Source organism: Dermochelys coriacea, chromosome 9 (assembly GCF_009764565.3).
Source record: "Dermochelys coriacea isolate rDerCor1 chromosome 9, rDerCor1.pri.v4, whole genome shotgun sequence".
Classification (NCBI taxonomy): Eukaryota; Metazoa; Chordata; order Testudines; family Dermochelyidae; genus Dermochelys; species Dermochelys coriacea.
In genome coordinates, this window is record NC_050076.1 from 18,265,809 (window position 1) to 18,286,144 (window position 20,336).

Here is a 20,336-nt window from a genome sequence, read left to right on the forward strand (position 1 = left end):
GTAGCAGGCAATAATCTTTCTTCCACTATTGGCTAAAATCCAAGGGGTCTGTTTGCTAAACTCTTCAAAAATAGGTCTCCTGTAATCCTACCCAGGGCCTTAGCCAAAGTCTACGGAAGCCAATGGGAAACTTTTCATTGATTTCGCTGGGCTTTGGTTCATTCCCTTAAACACAAAACATACACTTGCTTTTCTTTAAACTTTATCTGTCCACGTACATAATGTTACATTCATCTTATTAAACAGAGTACTCGTACATCTTATGAATTCTCTGAAATCAACAGGCGATACTTAACACAGTTTGCATAGCTTTTCTTGCAGACCTGCTGAAGAAAGGATTCACAGCAGTACTACTCAAACCATTCAAAATGCACCCCATTATTGTTGGACATATGGTAGATATTTAAAAGGATGGATAATGTCAGCAGTCAACACTACGCTGATATTTTGACCTGAATCTTTAAAGTACCACTTTAAAGTAGCTCAAAGAGCCAGAAAAGTTAATATATATTATAAACTCTATTTTCACACCAATATTAATTCCCTTTAAGCTAAGATCTTGGATAACAACTTTTAGCATGGAATGATTTGTATAGTGGGGTGGAGTATAGCATCAACCTTTGAGTCCTGAATTGGAGGAACTGAGAACACTGTTAAGAATATCCTGTATATAGTAATCTCTCTATATGGCCGGTAAGGGGAAAGAAAATTTAGATTCAAGGATAACCTTTTTGTTTAAGACCTTTATTCCAGTTTTATCTAGGGACTGTAGTTAATATTGTCTTTTAATCTTTTCTGTAAAATGTATAGTCAGAGACTCCAATGAATCAAGCAGAGGAGGGGGACACAGAGAAAGCAAGATCTCCCTCCAGAAAAGCCAGACTTGTAATTACTTCACATTCTGCTTTGCTTTTAGGCCTGTCCATTTTAATCGATGCCATAGTATTTTGAAGATGCTTTGAGGTGCGTCTAACTTCGGAGCTATTATCATATACTGCATCATGTCAATCTGTAGCACTGTGGATTTTGTTTTGTTTTGTTATACATTGATATATGATGCATCACATCTGTCTGCTGTACTATTGATTGTTATGATATTACATCGAATACACAAAGGGACCTAATACAATCACTGGGTGTGTACTGTAGCCAATAGCTAAACCTTCATTTGGATTTTTTTTTAAATCACCCCAAAAAAGTTGGAATTTTTACCAAAATAATAACTTGAAGCATTTTATTTTATTTACTCCCAAATCAATAGTTCCTCACAAAAGTAATAGAGAATCTGATGCCTTTAGAACCCATTCTTTCCCCTCAAATAATAAAGAATGCTTTGAGCGATTTTTAAGTGTTATTTAAAGCTGAGTGATTGTGTGGCAAGTTTTAGCTCCAAATAGTGTTAAATGTTTTCCTACAGAGTTATAAACCTTAAAACAAGGAGGGGGAAGTGGAACAGGAGAAAGTGAAGGGGTTATATGTAAATGGTAAGCCACAATGCTAGGCACTGCCTTTCGTGTATCTGATAGATGTAATTGGTTATGAAAGATGCCCCTTCTGAAAATATCCTGCTTTCTGAGTTGAATGTTTTTTCTTGTACACCTGCTTTATGGGGAGTAAATTGTGAATCCAGTTTCCCAATCCTGCCTGAACGTCCAGCATGGGTAGCTTGCTGAAAATGAACAGATCTTCCATTGGTCTGAAAAACATCAGTGCAGTTGCAAAGAAGTGGATCCCTGACATCTTACTTCGGGGTGTGAAGGGATGTTTAACAGCTCTAAATTTATCTTTTCCCTTCCCAATCACTCCCTTCCATTAGTGGGAGTGTTGTTACTTTATTTGTTGTTTTCCATTAAAGTTGTTCCAGCTTGATTGATTTTTTTTTCTCCCTTAATATTTTCTCTTGACTCTTGTCTATTGGTAACAATTCTCTAAAGGTTGTAGATAGCTGAGAATTTTAAATCACTTGTGACTGTTTGTTTTTTAAACTGGATTACTGTTTCTAAAAAGGTTTCAGAGTAGCAGCCGTGTTAGTCTGTATTTGCAAAAAGAAAAGGAGTACTTGTGGCACCTTAGAGACTAACACATTTATTAGAGCATAAGCTTTCGTGAGCTACAGATCCGATGAAGTGAGCTGTAGCTCACGAAAGCTTATGCTCTAATAAATTTGTTAGTCTCTAAGGTGCCACAAGTACTCCTTTTCTTGTTTCTAAAAAGAATTTCATCTCTTGCTACTACCAGATGAGAAACACTCCATGGCACTCTGTTTCTTTTATTTTAAAGCGTGCAAAGAAAATTTAATCATTCCCTTCAGCTCTTCCTATGCCTGGCATGAAAAACTAATCGCCATCTCTGTACTGTAGGAATTTTCCTGCGTGTTTTGTATTTGCATGTTCACTGTGATTGAGGAATATGTATTAAATCACGACTATCTAATGCATGGAAGCAAGCAGTCTTAGAATCTTGATGTTTGATCTGATTTGCATGTTGAGAGATTCTATGTACTATTTTGCCAACAAACTCACTCCGGAGTGAGTGTATATTTTAATAACATGCTTGTCTATTGTAGTACAATGGGTATATTTCAATTTTAGTCCCAGGTAGAAGAATATAAACAGCTGAAGGACACACTCAACAAAATGCCAAGTTTTCGACAACCTGAAAAGTTAGAGCAGCCAAATGTTCCACAGGAAGCGGCACTGGTGGGAGCAACATCTCCAAATAGTGACCTCCCAGCACATGAGAAAAATGCAGCTGAAGAGCAAAAAGAGGTGAAAATCATTGATTGCTGCAGCAATTTTTTTCTGTTATGAGTTTCAACAAGGGCTTGATGAAATTTTTTGGACAAAAGTCTTTTTGGGATGAAAAATGCAGATTCAATTTAGTGTTGAATTTGCCAGATTGTTTTGGTTGAAACACAAATTCTGAAGAAATCTGAACGTACCTTCAACATTTTACAGATCAAACATTCTTAGCTGCATGAAAAAAAAAGTGCAGGTTTACATGTAAAATCCAGGGATGAGCTCTTATTTTACATGTGTCTCTGCAAGTTGAGAATAAATATTTCTGAATCATAACAAATAGGCTCAAAGGAATTAGATTTAAATATCAGTAAATGTTGATTTCATCGTACATACACAAACTGATGAAAAAATATTTCCATAGATGAAAATCAAAATTTACAGATAGGCAAAGAAAAATGTTGCTTGAGAACTTGTTAGACTTTCATTTAAGCGTATTTACTTTTGACAGATTTTGACGTATGATGTTAACAATTTGTGTTTTAACTGTTCTCCAGCTTTAACTTCTTGAACCTCAGCATCTACTGTCATTAAATAATTTTGTGAAACCCCACATTTTGTGCAAATGTGAAAATTTAATAAATATTGATAAAAATTGAAAAAATGCTTTAAAATAAACATCAATATTATCCATTGACATGATAAAAAATAAAAATTGAATTCTGCCAAGCCTAAAAATGAAACAATTTTTTTTTTTAAAACTGTAAGGTAAATATTTTGGGCTTCATTTTAGATTAAAAGTGGGTGAGTTATTTCATGTAATTGTCATTTTTTAGTTGCATAGATCCAAGGAGTAGATTCTGATACCCATGCTCACATTGAGTAGTACCTTACTTCAGAAGTAGGCCCATCGGTTCTGGTTATTGAGTGAAATTCTACTCAGCACGAGTAAGTGCATCAGAATCTGGTCCTTAATTTTTATTGTAGAACACAGTTGACTTATGCCGCCTTTACTCATGTGGAGTAATATTTTACTCCACAAGTTATCACTGACTTTAATAAGACTCCACTTTTAGAATAATGTGCTGATCATCCTTAGTAAGGCTGGAAATCTCACCCTTAGCATTTTCTAGAACATAACCAAATCTGAGAAGAGTATAAATTATGAATCGGATATTCAGCAACTACTACTTTTTGCAGGCACAATTTTGTGCCCTAAATAAATTGTATCCTCTTGTGCCAACAATTAATATGGATGCACATATTAATAAAGATGACTCTGTTTACACCTACAAATAGGTAGACAGATGTCTCAGCTGCTACTTCAGATCACGTTGAGGTCTACATGAAAGAGGCCTTGAATGATTATCAGACCTAATCACTGATGATGATAAACAGGTGGACAGTTTCTTTTATGAACATTATAAAATATTAAGCCTTTATGGAAGTCATACAAATGTTTTATAGTGTCATGGACTCTAGAAGTAGAGACATCTCTGAAATATCATGGAATTAATATATCATTTTACACAGGTACCCCAGAATGAGGAGAAGCCACAGGAAAGGGAAGAAATAAATTCCAAGAGAAGAGAAGATGAAGATGAAACTTTACATTTGAGCAGAAAAGCAAATGAGGGTCACCTTCACAAAGAACTGAATATTCAGCAGCAACAAGAAGCAGGAGAAGATGAAGAGCAACACATGGACCAAGTTGAAGAGGAGCACAGAAAAGAACTTGAGGAGGAGGAAATGGAGCAGGCAGGGCAACCTGAGCACTTGGTGGAAGAACAAGATCAAGCACCAGAAGAACATGACTGGAAAGAACGGGAACATAAAGAAGAAGCAGCCAACATGCTGGGTGAACACGTTCACTCAGAGGTGCAAGATTCTCTTCTCAACAACGGCCACCCTTTCTGGCACCTGTCAACTGCAGGCCCTGCTTTGCACCTGTAATTAATTGCAGACGTAATTAGTATCATTTGGATTTGCAAGCAGTTGAGGAGTAAGGCAACATTTAAAACACAGCACTTAAATGCCTGGGACTCTAAGCATATGCTTAAAGTTAAGCACACGATTAAGAGTTTTCTGAATTTGGGGGTTAATTTCTAAGTGACATTAATTCCACTTGCAAATAACTGCAGGTGCAAAAGGGAAGCCACATTGAGTCCAGTCTAAAGCTTGGGGGTTGTGGGAGGGGAAGGTTTGTGTTTGAGTTTTTTGGGGGGACTTTCGTTACAATATTAGATTTGAAGTGTCATCCTGTGATAGCAAATGCAATTACATTTCCCTTTCAGGTATTGGTATAACTTCAGTAAACACTCTTCATTCAAAGTGTTTGCTAATATTTTCACAAAGCATTTTAGTTGTAAAATGAACAGGCCTAAAGGAGTAAAGGGAATGTAATGTATAGTAAGAGCAAGGCATATTCTGTGGAGCTTTAAATGGAAACAGTAAGACCTGGAAATACATTCTGGGCCAGGTTTCAAGCAGAAAAATTAACTTGTTGGTCTCATCCTAGCCCCTGTATGCATTTATCAATCTAACAAAACAAGCATAGAATTCAAGCATGATGGAAAAACTTTGGCTGAGGTGCTCTGGACTGGAATCGTCGGTAGGGACATAGTAGGCTATGAGGCAATAATTTGGCTGCAATGGCAGAAGATTGTGCAATACCTGCCTCTATTGTGCCTGGTTGCAAACAATGTTTAGTCTCTCATTTAAGACCTAGTCAAGCTCTCAGGGTCTATAATTTTGTCAGTAATCTCGATTATTCTTCCATGGCTATCATTTTTTTAGTAATGCATGGGAAAAAAAAGACAATTTGGTGATGCTTTCAAGCAGTGTCGTTTACCCAACTGTGCTTGAGTAGTTCAGCACAGTTTGCATTTAGTTCAGATGTTACACAGGATGTATTTGGAGTGTGGACTGGAAGACATGTACTATATATTGGCGATAGCCATAGGATAAACTGCATTTATCACAAACTTTTGATTCTTTCACCTGCACTCTGCCCACATGATCAACCCTACCTCCAGACGGCCTCAGACAGCCAACAGTACCAATATTTTTTTAAGTTTCTAAAATATGTCAAGTGCCTGTCAACATGGTACCTGTCTTAGTACTGTGGCAGTGTCAAATTTATCATGCTAAAAACTTTATACCACAATCTCAGGTATTCTAATTCCCCTTTTTAAAAAAAAAAAAAAAAAAAAGGCAGCTGTGATTATAATGAGAACATTTAATGTGTAGCTTTAAGTAAGATGATGAAAGCTTCAAAAGTGAAGTTTGACTTTATGATCACAAAACAGCTATTTATACATTGTTCTCCATCTCGTCCATTGCCTGCATAATTCTACCCCTCCTCCCAACCTCTCCTTTTCTGGCATCAGTGGTTTTAGCATGTCCATTGCTAGTAATATGGGTTCTACCAGGAAAATCATTCCAATAGTGATGGGAAATAGATACCCAAGAAGGCAGGTTCAGAAGTGTATATATTCAAACATGTTTCTTTCACTTCTTGACACAGAGAGTAACAAAAAGATACAAATTGGCCTATGAAGAACAGTTGGAACAGCAGCATCTGGCTGCCCGAAGAGCTGAAGAAGCCAAACAGCTAAGGGAACATCAGGAATCTCTACACCAGCAGAGGCTGAAAGGGCAGTTATTACGGCAGCAGCAGCTTCAAGAAAAAGAGCTTGCACTACGGAGACAGGCTGAACGAGGAGAAGAGCAGTACAAAAACCAGCTAAGGTTAACAACTTATGGGTTTCATGGGGTATGTCTGCACTTTGGTGTAAATTGCACCTCGAGGAGACATACCTCGCTAGCTGTCATCGAACTAGTGCACTAAAAATAGAGGATAGCAAGAGGGGCTAGCTGCATGCCTAGTGTGGTGAACGTTTATACATATTTTCCTAGTAAAGTTATGTGGCTTGCTTTGTGCTACCTGGTTGTTATTCCATACCCCAGAGGTGGCTGCACGTCAGCAGTGCTGTACATAGACAATTTCAGTTTTTGAAATGTGTTAGGATCTTTTAGGATGAAAAGCACCCCATAAATGGAAGATATTTTAAAATAATTTCATGAGAACTTGATGCTTGTGAAAGTGAAGGGCTAATACCACTTGCTTTGTGCAGCCAATAACATGAGTTAAGGTTGAATTTTTAGCATTAACTTTTTGAAGTTTATAAAAAGAAACAAAATGGTTTGATTCATATCCCTGATGTTCAAACATTTCTGTGGACTATTAAAATAAAGAACCTATGAGTGTACATCAGGCTCCTGTAAATGTAGCTTACAGTCTATGTACTGTAGATCAGTGATTCTCAAAGCCGGTCCACCGCTTGTTCAGGGAAAGCCCCTGGTGGGCCGGACCGGTTTGTTTACCTGCCGCGTCCGCAGGTTCAGCCGATCGCGGCTCCCACGAGCTGCGGTTCACTGCTCTAGGCCAATGGGGGCTGCGGGAAGCGGCGCGGGCCAAGGGATGTGCTGGCTGCCCTTCCTGCAGCCCACATTGGCCTGGAGCGGCAAACCGCGGCCAGTGGGAGCTGCGATCGGCCGAATCTGCGGACGCGGCAGGTAAACAAACCGGTTCAGCGCGCCAGGGGCTTTCCCTGAACAAGCGGCGGACTGGCTTTGAGAACCACTGCTGTAGATCATATTCTCTCCCCCCACCCCTTTCAGTCTCCTATTTAGTGCCTGTCTTCAGTTAATGCTATTTCTGCTCTTCTGCTGAGACAATTTCAAAGCCATTAGTGGCCTTCACTTATTTTTTGAAGCGCAAACCTATATAATGATCTTTACAGAAATATTTTCTGAAACACACAGTAATAAGGAAATTAACATGAGAAACATATGTGTTTTTTTTTTTTTTTTTTAAAAAAAAAGCCTTATTACCAGGAAGTGAATTAGTACTGTCCAAATCCCCACTTCTAGAGGGAGTGCCATACACGCAAACTCCTTGCCAGATCAAAGCCTAAATTGCTCAGGTATATGTGTATCACTTCTTTGCTTTGGGGCCATTATTAAACAGATTTTTCAATACAAGACTCTTTGATTTCAATTCTTAGCACCCTACATTTTCAAAGCACTGTACAGACATTAACTTGTGTCCTTATAACAGCCCTATGAATAAGCCAGTACAGTACTACCCACCATTTCTATAGATAGGAAAACAGATGCAAAGGCTAGTAAGGTATCCTACACAAAATTGTCTTGATCCATAACGTTTATTTCCTTTTGAAAATGCTAATGGAAAAACTTAGCTAACAGGAAAGTAAACCTGAGAATCCTTTAAAAAAGCAAGCCAGAACTGTCTCTGTGAAACTGAAACTGTATTTTTGCATATAATTTTTTAGCCAACAAGCTCATTATGACAATATGGACCATGATATTGTACAAGGAGAAGAGGGGCAAGGCATCCACGAAGAGGATGGAGGTGAGACTGAATTCTCTTTCCCTTCCCCCCCATCTGAACTGTCCTCAGTGTCTCATCCATTCAGAAATAAATATAGCTGCTTTGGATTCCAGTAAGAGAGCACTGTATTTTCTTTACAATTAAAATCAGTGACTACATTTCATTGGTGATTTTTGGTGGTTGTATTGCCTAAGATCGGTGCAGTTATGATTATATACAAATGAGAAGAAGGACGGCCTTATGGTGAAGGCAATAGACTGGATCTCAGGAGATTTGGGTTCAGTTGTTGGCTCTGCCACAGACTTCTGGTGTAACTTCGGGCAAATCACATAGGAAGCTCTTCAGGGCAGGGACTACTACACATATGTACAGCACCTACCACAAAGGGGCCTTTTTCTCAGTTGGACTCCAGGAGCGGCTGTAATACTCATACTAATTAATTTTGTCAGTGTATGAAAGGGACAATCGGCACCAAGATGAAGCTGAAGAAGTAGAAGATCAAATTAATGCAAATGAGCAGCAAGAACCAGAGCATCAAACAGAGAACCAGCAGGCAGATGAGCCAGCGGTAAGACAAATCTGGCTGTTGAAATAAGATCTTGGACACAATTTAAATTCTTTTATTTAATTTTATTTGTTTTGTTAGAAATGAGTACGGTTGTCATTGTTGAAGGCATTCTGTCTTTCAAACACACCCCAGAACTGTGCTTCTGGTATAAGCGTGCATGAGGATTTTGACACTGTTGGGACTTAAACTGGAACACTCGGATACAAAAGCAGTAAACGAGCATTTCATCAGCTGTCCGTCACAGCAGATGCCACCTTGAAGGGGGGAGAATCCAATTCTACATAAATACCTCATTATATTTTGTTCAGTTTTGTGGTGTATACAGGATCTTGCATACATGCATTTTTATTTAGAAGACTAGATTGTGTGGCAAATATTTGAAGAGAAGAATATTTATTAACCCAAAGATGTTACTGGTGCCTCGGTAGCTGCAGTATTAAATCTATGGGATAATATCCGATAATAAACATAAAGGAAAAACAGCATTTATTGAATAGCAAAGGTGGAGGAGCTATCAGGCATTTTCTCCCTTAAGTAACTGATACAAATGTGGCTAAGGTCAATATATCATAGCCTAGGGTAACATGGAGAACAACTTTTATGAGCTATATGGAGTCCGACCAGATCAGAGTTAACACTTAACTATTCTGACCTGTCTGTTGTCCTGACTGAGCTGTACTCTTATCAGGCATTATCACTTACTGTATTATCAATAACCAAAAGCCTTGCAATATCCTATGTGAAGTGAGTTGGTAGCCTCAGTCTAATTTCTAGTAGACAGATGTGCACATCACAGCTGTATCCTTATTACAGCCGACGAACTTATTTCCAGTGCTGTAAATCTGACACTTTTCATAATCACCGAAGTTTTGATTCAATGCCCACTGAAGGCAATGGAAAAACTCTTATTGGCTTCAACAGGCACTGGATCAGCCCAGGTAACTATTACTAAAATAATTTTCAAGTGAAATGGAATTGCTGAGACTCATGTACTTATACAATACACCCTTCTAAAAATTACAGAAGGCAGCAGTGGAAGATGTGAACCCAGCTGATGATCCTAACAATCAGGGAGAGGATGAGTTTGAAGAAGCTGAACAAGAGAGAGAAGAGAATCTGCCAGATGAGAATGAGCAGCACAAACAAAATAATCAGAAGCAGGAGAATCCTGAGATGGAGGAGCATTTAGTGGTGAGCAGATAAAAGGAAGCATCTGTAGAACATGTGCAATTGTGTGCATGTATTTACAGCTATGTTAAGAATGGCTGTTCTAAAGATGCTGTACAAGGAAGGACAGTAACAAACATTCAAACTTTGATACTAAGACACAGACCTTTGTTTTAATTGTGCAGTTTTTATACTCTCTACAGTTCACGCAGGTAAAATTACAGAACTGCTTCTGGTGATATCTTGACCTTGTCTCTAATCCCATCATCCCCATCCCCACTGCCAGGCTCAATGCCGTTTTGCTACCATCCCCGTGCTTCCTGCATGAACAACTTCCCATTATAGTTCTCCCAAGCCACTGACCTGTCTTCACTTATTTCCCTCATAAAGAATTTTACTTCTTCCATGATTCCCACAAGCAAGGTTTCCCAATAAACAGCCTGGTCTATTTTTTCCTCTGTGCTTCCCATTGCATCCTGCCTATTGTATTTGCCGTTAGACTGAACTTTGTATGACAGGGACTGTACTTTTTTGTCTGTATGCTGTGTGTAGTCTGATTTCTGTTGTACAATGATTTCATTATAATCAATCCACTGTCTTTTTTTTAATTTGACTTGGTGTAAAGGATGTAACCAGTCTAATATTAATAATATTCAACAAATTACAAATTTGCTACACTATTATTCTGGAATATAGCATATTTTAGTTGCAGTGCAAGTAGCTCTAACCATCTGTATTACTAAAATTAAGAGACATGCATGGTAGAACTGTTTCCCTTCTGTTTCTGCAGATGGCAGGAAATCCTGACCAGCAAGAAGATAATGTGGATGAACAATACCAAGAAGAGGGAGAAGAAGAGGTAATAAAAAGAGCGTAGAGTATATGTGGAACATAGTAGCTTTTGGGAAGATGGGAGGTAATCATCACTTCTCCCTTGGCCATTGATGTAATACTTCAATCATAACTTTTTTCTTTTAAGTACTTATGTTGATGTATGGCAGTCCATTAATTTCCTACGTCTTTTTGAGCATTAATTATGCAATTACTGAAAGGATTAAGCTGATCACAACTCAGGAAAAAACCCACAAACCTCTAACCCTCCAAGTGTCACTGAAAACCTCATTCATGCTTTAATCACATACCTCTGTTTCATGCAAGCAGTTTTCCCAGTTAACTACTAACTCCTTAGCTCAGATTAATTTATCCGTGGTTCTTTTAAGTAGTTTGAGCTATTTAAGCTCCCAGTATGCATGCAACTGAATAGCCAAGCAGCTGTCAGTACATTGCTTTCACACTGAGAAAACAAAGGAAACAACTTTGTTTTTCCTCTTTAGAATTTTGAGTTGCATGCTAATCATGCGTGCCTATATGCTGCTCTGCAGCTCTTCAACACTAAACTAATAATGGCCGTTTCCTGCTTTACCTCTAGTGCTGTACTACAAAGCAGTAGATAGGATTGCTCAACACTCACTTACGAAGTTCTGCTACTTTTTGTTTAGATTAAATGGTATGTATTTAACTTGTGCCAGTTCCTTAAAATATGTTGAAATCAACCCAGGTCATTAGCAACAGGTATTAAGTTGCCTCTGACAGCTTATTCAGTGTTTTACGTGAAATGATTTGGTGTCCATAAAAGAACTAACTGGTACCTTTATTGGAAGTATTTACAGAGTAGTTTAGAATCGAATGGGTATGGAAAATGAGCTACTCTCCCCAGAGGCAGATTACAGTTTGATGGGGCCCAGGGCCAGAACAAGTGGGGGCCCCTCCCCACCCCTTCCATCTGAAGTCCCTCTGTTCCCTCCCCCCCCCGCGCTCCTGCTGGGGAGCGGGGTCAGGGTAAGAGGGGGCTTTCCCCGTTCCGGCCAGCACTCCTGCCAGCAGGTTCAGGGCACAGGGACATCCAATTGGCCAGGGGACCCTGGGCATGGGCCCTGTTGGCTCAGTGGCTAATCCGCCACTGACTCTCCCATTCCTAGCAATAGTCTTTTCGGCAAATGGATCCAAGTATATCACCAGAATAGAGTGAGGAACTTTACACTGTTGCTCCTTACAAATTTTCCGATAGACCAATCAGAAAACATTGCAGTACTGGCGAGCCACTGGAATAACCAGTTTTTTAAAAAAATAGTGGGCTAGATTCTAATTTTCACCATTCCCTCTTTATGCTACTCTAGCAGTGTAATGGAGCCATAAATCTTTAGTAAATTATATTTTCATTCAATTTAAGGCCTATTTATGTAGCTAGAGTGGTGTAAAAGGACCTTAGTGTGAATGTGAGTTGGGTCCAAGCCTTTTCACTGTACCCAAGCAGTCAGAAACGTAGTCACATTGGAAAAAAAATTAAATATAATCTTTAGGTTTCCTGCATCTGGAGTATCCAGTTAAAAATCACATCACTTGATCCTACAGCTATTCCATGACCTGACCTCCCATAAAAGGCAATAGGAATCTTGTGGGCAAGACTAGGGCAAAAATAAACCTGCAGAGCTGTGCAAGGAGACTGACATGTAGAATCATAGAAGATTAGGGTTGGAAGAGACTTCAGGAGGTCATCTAGTCCAACCCCCTGCTCAAAGCAGGACCAACACCAACTAAATCATCCCAGTCAGAGCTTTGTCAAGCCAGGCCTTAAAAACCTCTAAGGATGGAGATTCCACCACCTCCCTTGGTGACCCATTCCTGTGCTTCACTACCCTCCTAGTAAAATAGTGTTTCTTAATATCCAACCTAGACCTCCCCCACTGCAACTTGAGACCATTGCTCCTTGTTCTGTCATCTGACACCACTGAGAATAGCCGAGCTCCATCCTCTTTGGAACCCCCCTTCAGGTAGTTGAAGGCTGCTCTCAAATCCCCCCTCACTCTTCTCTTCTGCAGTCTAAATAAGCCCAGTTCCCTCAGCCTCTCCTCATAAGTCATGTGCCCCAGCCCCCTGATCATTTTCGTTGCCCTCCACTGGACTCTCTCCCATTTGTCCATGTCCTTTCTGTAGTGGGGGGCCCAAAACTGGACACAAAACTCCAGATGTGGCCTCACCAGTGCCGAATAGAGGGGAATAATCACTTCCCTCAATCTGCTGGCAATGCTCCTACTAATGCAGCCCAATATCCCGTTAGCCTTCTTGGCAACAAGGGCACACTGCTGAGTCATATCCAGCTTCTCATTCACTGTAATCCCCAGACTCTTTTCTGCAGAACTGCTGCTTATCCAGTTGGTCCCCAGCCTGTAGCAGCAGTGCATGGGATTCTTTCGTCCTAAGTCCAGGACTCTGCACTTGTCCTTGTTGAGCCTCATCAGATTTCTTTTGGCCCAGTCCTCCAATTTGTCTAGGTCACTCTGGACCCTATCAGCCTCAGGGTCACTACACATACTAGTGAGAGAATACTAAAAAGATTAAAGAAGAAATTTAGTCTTTTGTGTACACACCACTAAATGTCAGTATCACATGTCAAGCCTGAAATCTAATTATAGGAGCCTCCTGATGGGATTGATTTAATCATAACTACTGTACAGACTTAATACAGTTGTTTGAATTTTGAAGGAGAGGGACAAACTTGATATAGAAATCTCAGTTCCAATCTGTGCAATGTGTGCATATGTGTTGGCTTGTCGTGGGGAACACTGTATGACAATTGTACTATAAATTCATACATTTCTTTTCAGAGTAGGTGAACAATGTGCTGGTGATGATTTTTTTAAACAGGGTTTTTGTTTTGTTTTGCATTTTAATATTACAATAGAACCTCAGAGTTACAAACTAACCAGTCAACCCCACACCTCATTTGGAACTGGAAGTATGCAATCAGGCAGCAACAGAGACAAAAAAGCAAATACAGTACAGTACTGAGTTGAACGTCAACTACTAAAAAAAATAAAGGGAAAGCAGCATTTTTCTTCTGCATAGTGAAGTTTCAGAACTGTATTAAGTCAATGTTCAGTTGTAAACTTCTGAAAGAACCACCATAATGTTTTGTTCAGAGTTACGAATGTATCAGAGTTACGAACAACCTCGGTTCCCGAGGTGTTCGTAACTATGAGGTTCTACCGTAGAAGGATTATATTTGCCACACGCTAATTTTAAAGGAAGCCAGAAATTTACAGAGCTGTATTTTGTGCCTTTTAGGTACAAGAAGATTTGACTGAAGAGAAAAAAAAGGAACTGGAACACAATGCTGAAGAGCCATATGGTGAAAATGATGAAAATGTAGGTACAATAAAATAGTAGATTTAGTTGTCTTTAACAAAGCTACAGTCATGGTAGACATTGCACAATAAAGGTTGTAGCTCACTTTTAAGCATAAATAAACTTTCAAACTCTGCCTCAACTTCCTCCTGCCCTAATTCACTTCCTATTCCTCCCAAAAATCCTTTCAACCTGGAGCCTCCAGCTCTAGCATCTAGAATTCCTTCATCAACTCTTCTAGCTTCACATGAGAATCACCTCTTTTTCATCTGCCATTACCTATTTAATTGCATCTCTATATTTGCTTCCCACCCTCCCACACACACATCTGGGCTGCAAATTCTATGCTGTGCCTGCAAGACACACAGCCCAGAAACTCTCTCTGAATCCGTATTGTGTTGTGTAATGTGCTATTCTGTCATGTATGAGGATTATAGAATTCTGTAAATATTCCATTTATAACCGCATTTAATCATGTAACTCACTAAAGGTATCATCCTGTCACTGTGAAATCAATGGGACTTTTGACATTAACTTCAACAGGATCAGACTGTATGTTCATAAATTTTCATCCTCACTACAGCCTCTGTGGCATAATACAGGGCTATAAAACCCCCAGAACTAGATAGGGGACAGTCCCCCCTGCCACAGGAATTGTATAGGACAGCTGCAGCCTGCCTTATGTAGGCCACTTTGCAAGCCTCAACATAGTGGATAGAGTTAGGGGCAGGCCTATAGCTCCACCGAGATTTTGGGTTATGACGCGTCTGCTTCCAGAGCATCCCAGAATTCAGAGTTTTAAAGCCACCTTTGCCCTCAATTCCTCAGAACTATAAGTTCTGTCTTGCACCAGAATTTTATCCTAACCTAGCCATGTGTTTTAAGATAAGCTATAACCACCACACAATATATATTTTTAAAAGTTTTATGAGTAAATGTACTTGTGACGTTCCCCTGGTGCTATCTGGACCGGTGATAAGCTAGGGCCACTCCAATCCTTGACTCTGGGAGCCAGCCTTAACCTGCTCTGCTGTGAGAACCCCCACTTTTGGGCTGTTCACACACAGCCTCTGGCATGTAAGCTGCTTCTCGGATTGTGCAACAGACACAACCCTAGGAACCTCCGTCTTGCAATGTCCAGTTATGCCTGCTGGACGCTGCAAGCCTATATGAGTTTGTCATTTTAACAAAGACATTGATATGTAACAGGCTTGCTATCCGAAGGTGAGTCTCTGACACGCTTCAAACCAAACGCACTGCTTCAGGTAGAACAAACAAATAGATTTTAAGTCAAAGCACAACAAGTCAGATTTAGTCAAATGAAATAAAAGCAAAATGCATTCTAAGATCTTAACAATTCCAATGTCCTTACAAACTTAGATGCTTCTCACCACAGGCTGGCTGGTTGCTCTTCAACCAGGCTCTCCCCTTTGATCAGTGCTTCAGTCGCTTGGTTTGGTGGCTGTAGACATAGGTGGAAGAGAGAGGAAGAGCATGGTGAACGTCTCTCCCTTTTAGCATGTCCTTTCTTCCCTCTTGGCTTTGCGTCCCCCTTCAGAGTCAGTTGAGCATTACCTCATCGCAGTTCTAAACTGGCCAAAGGAACGGGGGTGACTCTCTCGAGAGTCCAACCGATTCTTTTGTTACTGCCTACGTCAGCGTCCTTTGTTCCTATGAGGCTGGACTGGGTTTGTCCCATACCTGCCCTGATGAGGTGTGAACTACCTCTTTGCTCTTGGAGAGATTTTGCCTGGGCTTGTTTTAAGCCATGAGGATACATTTTCAGCTTTATAACTATATACCTGAAATTATAACCTATGACATTACTGTAACAATTACTATAACATCACTATAACAACCATGCTCAGTGCATCATGAGCCTTCCAAAGACACCCAACATGACAAGCTTTGCATTGGATACCACACAATCATTTTACAAGGATGAACATGGGGGTGCTAGGTATTCCCCTGAGGTACAGAGTGTCACAATTTCACTGCATCCTTCCGTTTTTGTTTTATCTTTTCAGGTTGATGAAAAAAACAATGAAGGTGCAGACCATGAGCAAGGAGTTCATGAAGAGAACAACGCAAAAGAAGGTCATGAAGAAAATTATGAGGAGGAAGAGGAGGATGAGGAGGAAGGTGGTGCCATTGCAGCAAAAGCCCATAGAAGAGGGGAAATGTAACTCTTTGTTGTTTTATGGGTTATGTTCAACAAAAGATTCTTGCTTGAAATGAACTTTTTTCTAAGGATATTTAATTACAATAATTCAAACTTTGCCTTTTATGTTTTTTACTTTTCTATTAGATGCTTTCATACATATATGTGAATACACTATTTTGATATTCTAGATTAGCATCTCTTTTATATTAAGGCAACACAAAGACAGACAGTGAAATAGGTCTCATTCTTGTCATAATTCTGGTAATGTTTTAAAAGAATATTTTTGGTATAAATTTAAACTTTCCTATTGTCCAAGTTTGGAAAGAGCATTCAGTCTACACTGTAACTTATATGGGAAGTGATCTCGGGCCTGAAACTACTCAACGTTAGTCACTCAAATAGTTTCATTGCCTTCAGTGATTCATGGGTGAGTAAGGGCTAGCTGAATTACACACTGAAGCCCCCATAAGCATTACAGGATTGGTTTAACATTTAGGCCACAAATGAGCAGTCCCATTGGCTTTAATGGGACTATTTGCATGCTTAAAGGTAAACATTGGCATGTGTGTTTGCAGGATCTGATCTCAGTATGTAGATGCAGTGCAACTTTAAAACATGCAAGCTATAAAAGCTTTAAGAATATGGTGTTGTTAATAGCTGTTAAGGTTAACAGCTGTTTATGTACAATTATTATAAACTTAATTTTAATATGTATCAAGGTGTTTCAGTTACAAAAATCACAGCAGATAATAAACGATGGATAAAGTGGATAAAGTACATGTAGAATGCATTATGTAAAGAACGACTCAGACAATCTATAGATGCAAAATCAAAATAGTCCCATCAGTTGAAAACATACTCAGCACAGGAAGAATGAAGGTTTACAGAAGAATAACTGGGTGATACTCAAACTAGTTCATAAAATCCGTATCTGGCCCACTATCCTCAAAACATTTTAATAATCATTTGTGTGTAAGGCCTGTTAAACATGCATTTTGGAGAGTAAAAGGGCTTAAGGCATTTTAAGTGAGTTAATAAGACTGGTACAAGATATCCCCTTCTGAATTTAGGGCCCAACATTTCTTGCGGAGGTCATCCAGAGGGATGTCTGTATATACACTGTTGTGCTCAGCTGCTGAATAGCAAACCAGCGACAAAACTTCTGTAAGCACACTGCAGTGTGTTTTGCTTCCCAAGTCCTACAATTAATGTAATTGAGGTGCATGAAAATATACAATGTTTGTACTGTTACACACCTTTGCTGTTTAATTTAAAGGGGTTAGGCCTAAAGGCTATAATCAAACCATTTTGGTACTCTTGAATTAACCCCTAGAGAATGGAAATCTGGATTTCTTAGGCTATGTCCCATTGCTGGAAATGAGGCATACAATCGCTACCAGCGTGAAGGTGTTAATATATAAAGGAAAGTGTGTTTCTTTTTCTCTTTACACTTCTTTTGAATGATGCATAAGTAATATCTTTTTAGTTTAACTTTTTAATATGATTGTAATTTAATTCAATTTCTACTAACTCAATTATACTTTTTTAAAGATGGTTTTACTATTTCTAATTTTTTTTAAAGTGCCCTATATATTTCTTACATTGCATAGGAATATTTTGGTCAAAATGTATTTTTGATTTTCTGGTTACCATATTTACATTATGTATAAAAATGCCTGTTTATGTAATACTGTAAAATGTATATAATATGTACATAATCGTCAGAATACAATTATTTTGATAAATTGGTCTGTTTTTTTTAATGTCACTGTTGCAGAATTTAATTATTTGAGGCATAATAAAAACTTGCCTGCAGTCAATAAAGCTAGAATGTGGGTTACCAGTCTTTTTGCAGTGTGACATTTTATTGTTGTTGTTCTACATGTCCATTCTTATCTTCTGTGAATGTGTTCATGGAGGGGGCGAGGTTGGAGAAAGAACGGCAGAATTGTACAGCAAGGGTGGGGTTTTCCAAAGCACTGCATGATGGCTTTATTCAGTTTCCAGGGAAGTCAGTGGTAAAACTCCCACTGAACTCAATCAGAGCAGAGTTTGGCCAGTGCTTTGAGTGCATCAAAAATTCCACTGTAATTGTCCAAAGGGTTACAATACATTGACTGATTTAACTGTTTGTAGTTGGCAGGGCTGGATTAAGGCATAAACTAACTAAACTACATCTTAGGGCCTCGCAATATGAGCTTGCAATATGAGAGGCCCCTCAAAAAGAAAAAACTGAGAAAAATTAGATTCTAAATATAAAAAGAAAAGGATGCATCCGATGAAGTGAGCTGTAGCTCGTGAAAGCTTATGCTCTAATAAATTTGTTAGTCTCTAAGGTGCCACAAGTACTCCTTTTTTCTTTTTGCGAATACAGACTAACGCGTCTGCTGCTCTGAAACCTCTCTAAATATAGACATTTTTGATCAATTATGACAAAAATATACACATCTGGCTACACACATATCCTTACCTACCCTTACCCTTCATTAATTGTTCATTATTGACAGGCGAGAGGCCAGGGCTGAGGAAAAAAAACCAATAATTGCACTTTTAAAATTATTATTTCTATGAGTAAGTCTACTATCAGTCTTCTAAGGCAGTGTCTTGTTGGCCAGCTGCTACTGGTAAAATTCTGACCATGCCTTCATAATTTATTTAAATAAATAACTAGTCTTACTGCCGATAAAATCAGGAAAAACGTGAGGTCGGAGACGGCAGTGGCATGAAGCCATCCTGCCAAGCTCATACTCGTATGGGACTCGTCCTAGGAGTGACATCATGTAAAGCCTCCCCCTTGGTTTTTAATCCCCGGAAGGCCGCCATCTTTTGTTTACAGTCCAGCATGCTCAGTAGTGTATATATCAAAAACTCCTGCTTTTCTTCATTTTTCTTAATTATTAGTGTGTGCTTTCTTCTTTTGATCTGTGCATACATGTAACTCTGTATTTTAGTGCGCACGCCGCTTTCTGCTGCTTGCATTATCCATGCTTCACCTGACTGAGTTTGCAGGCGCTCATCTTATGGACTTGGGTCAAGTGAATCTTAAGGAGGATACATTTTGTTGGCTTTCCTCTGTCAGTTTCAGGAACCTTCACAGTAAATATTAGAGCAGGGGTGGCCAACCTGTGGCTCTTCAGAAGTTAATATGCATCTCCTTGGATAGGCACTGACTCCGGGGCTGGAGCTACAGGTGCCAACTTTCCAATGTGGCAGGGGGTGTCACTGCTCAACCCCTGGCTCCGCCACAGGCCCTGCCCCCACTCCGCCCCCTCCCCTGAGCCTGCCATGCCCTCGCTCCCCCCTCCCTCCCTCCCTCCCTCCCTCCCAGAGCCTCCTGCGTGCCACAAAACAGCTGATCGGGAGGTGCAGGGAAGGAGGGAGAGGCGCTGATCAGCGGGGCTGCCAGTGGGTGGGAGGCGCTGGGAGCAGGGTGTGGGAGCTGCTGGGGGGCTGCTGACTTTTACTGTGGCTCTTCGGCAATGTACATTAGTAAATTCTGGCTCCTTCTTAGGCTCAGGTTGGCCACCCGTGTATTAGAGAGTGCTCACAAAATGATAACTAGAGGGTTTTGAGAGAAGTGAAGGAAGATATACATATATATCAAAATATTCTGAGTTGATGGTGAGCAAGTTATTTCAAACAATGTGCATATGTGTTTTATAGGCTATTAAAGCTGATAATATTCATTATATTTGCTTAATATAGGCATTTTTCTCAGTCTCAATGTCTGGCTAGAGATTAGAAGTGTTTTTTCTGGTAAATTCTCTCTCTTCCACGCATATAACTTGTTGTCACTTTGTGTGTCCGATGTGTTTACTCAAGATTAATTAGTGGTCCTGGGGGAGACAGAGGATAGAGAAGCAAATGTGAACAGAGATCCCTGCCTAGAAAATGCTGTAAGAAAAGCTATCTGCCCTAAGCATTGTGTGCATCAAAAGTGACAAATTCCGTAGCTTATCATTTGAGGACATAATCAATAACTTTGCTCTCCAATAATCACAAAATTAAATTTCAGTGTTAAAATTAATATCTTGTGCAAACAGACATACTGCAGGTTGTACTGCTTCCATTAAGTAGGCTGGTCTCTGCAACTGTAAC

At 39.6% G+C, this 20,336-nt stretch overlaps 1 protein-coding gene across 2 annotated transcripts in view; it reads left to right on the forward strand.

Annotated features, from left to right (window-relative positions):
• GOLIM4 (golgi integral membrane protein 4) overlaps window positions 1–18,084 on the forward strand; it is a 60,483-nt gene extending 42,399 nt beyond the window's left edge. For both annotated transcript variants that reach the window (XM_038417136.2, XM_038417138.2), the window contains 9 exons: window positions 2,592–2,768; window positions 4,272–4,616; window positions 6,265–6,488; window positions 8,096–8,175; window positions 8,604–8,722; window positions 9,746–9,913; window positions 10,680–10,748; window positions 14,015–14,095; window positions 16,102–18,084. In XM_038417136.2, the coding sequence (XP_038273064.1) occupies window positions 2,592–2,768; window positions 4,272–4,616; window positions 6,265–6,488; window positions 8,096–8,175; window positions 8,604–8,722; window positions 9,746–9,913; window positions 10,680–10,748; window positions 14,015–14,095; window positions 16,102–16,260 (1,422 nt within the window). In that variant the 3' untranslated portion in view covers window positions 16,261–18,084. The remainder of the gene's footprint in view (window positions 1–2,591; window positions 2,769–4,271; window positions 4,617–6,264; window positions 6,489–8,095; window positions 8,176–8,603; window positions 8,723–9,745; window positions 9,914–10,679; window positions 10,749–14,014; window positions 14,096–16,101) is intronic.
• Window positions 18,085–20,336: the final 2,252 nt, after the last annotated feature.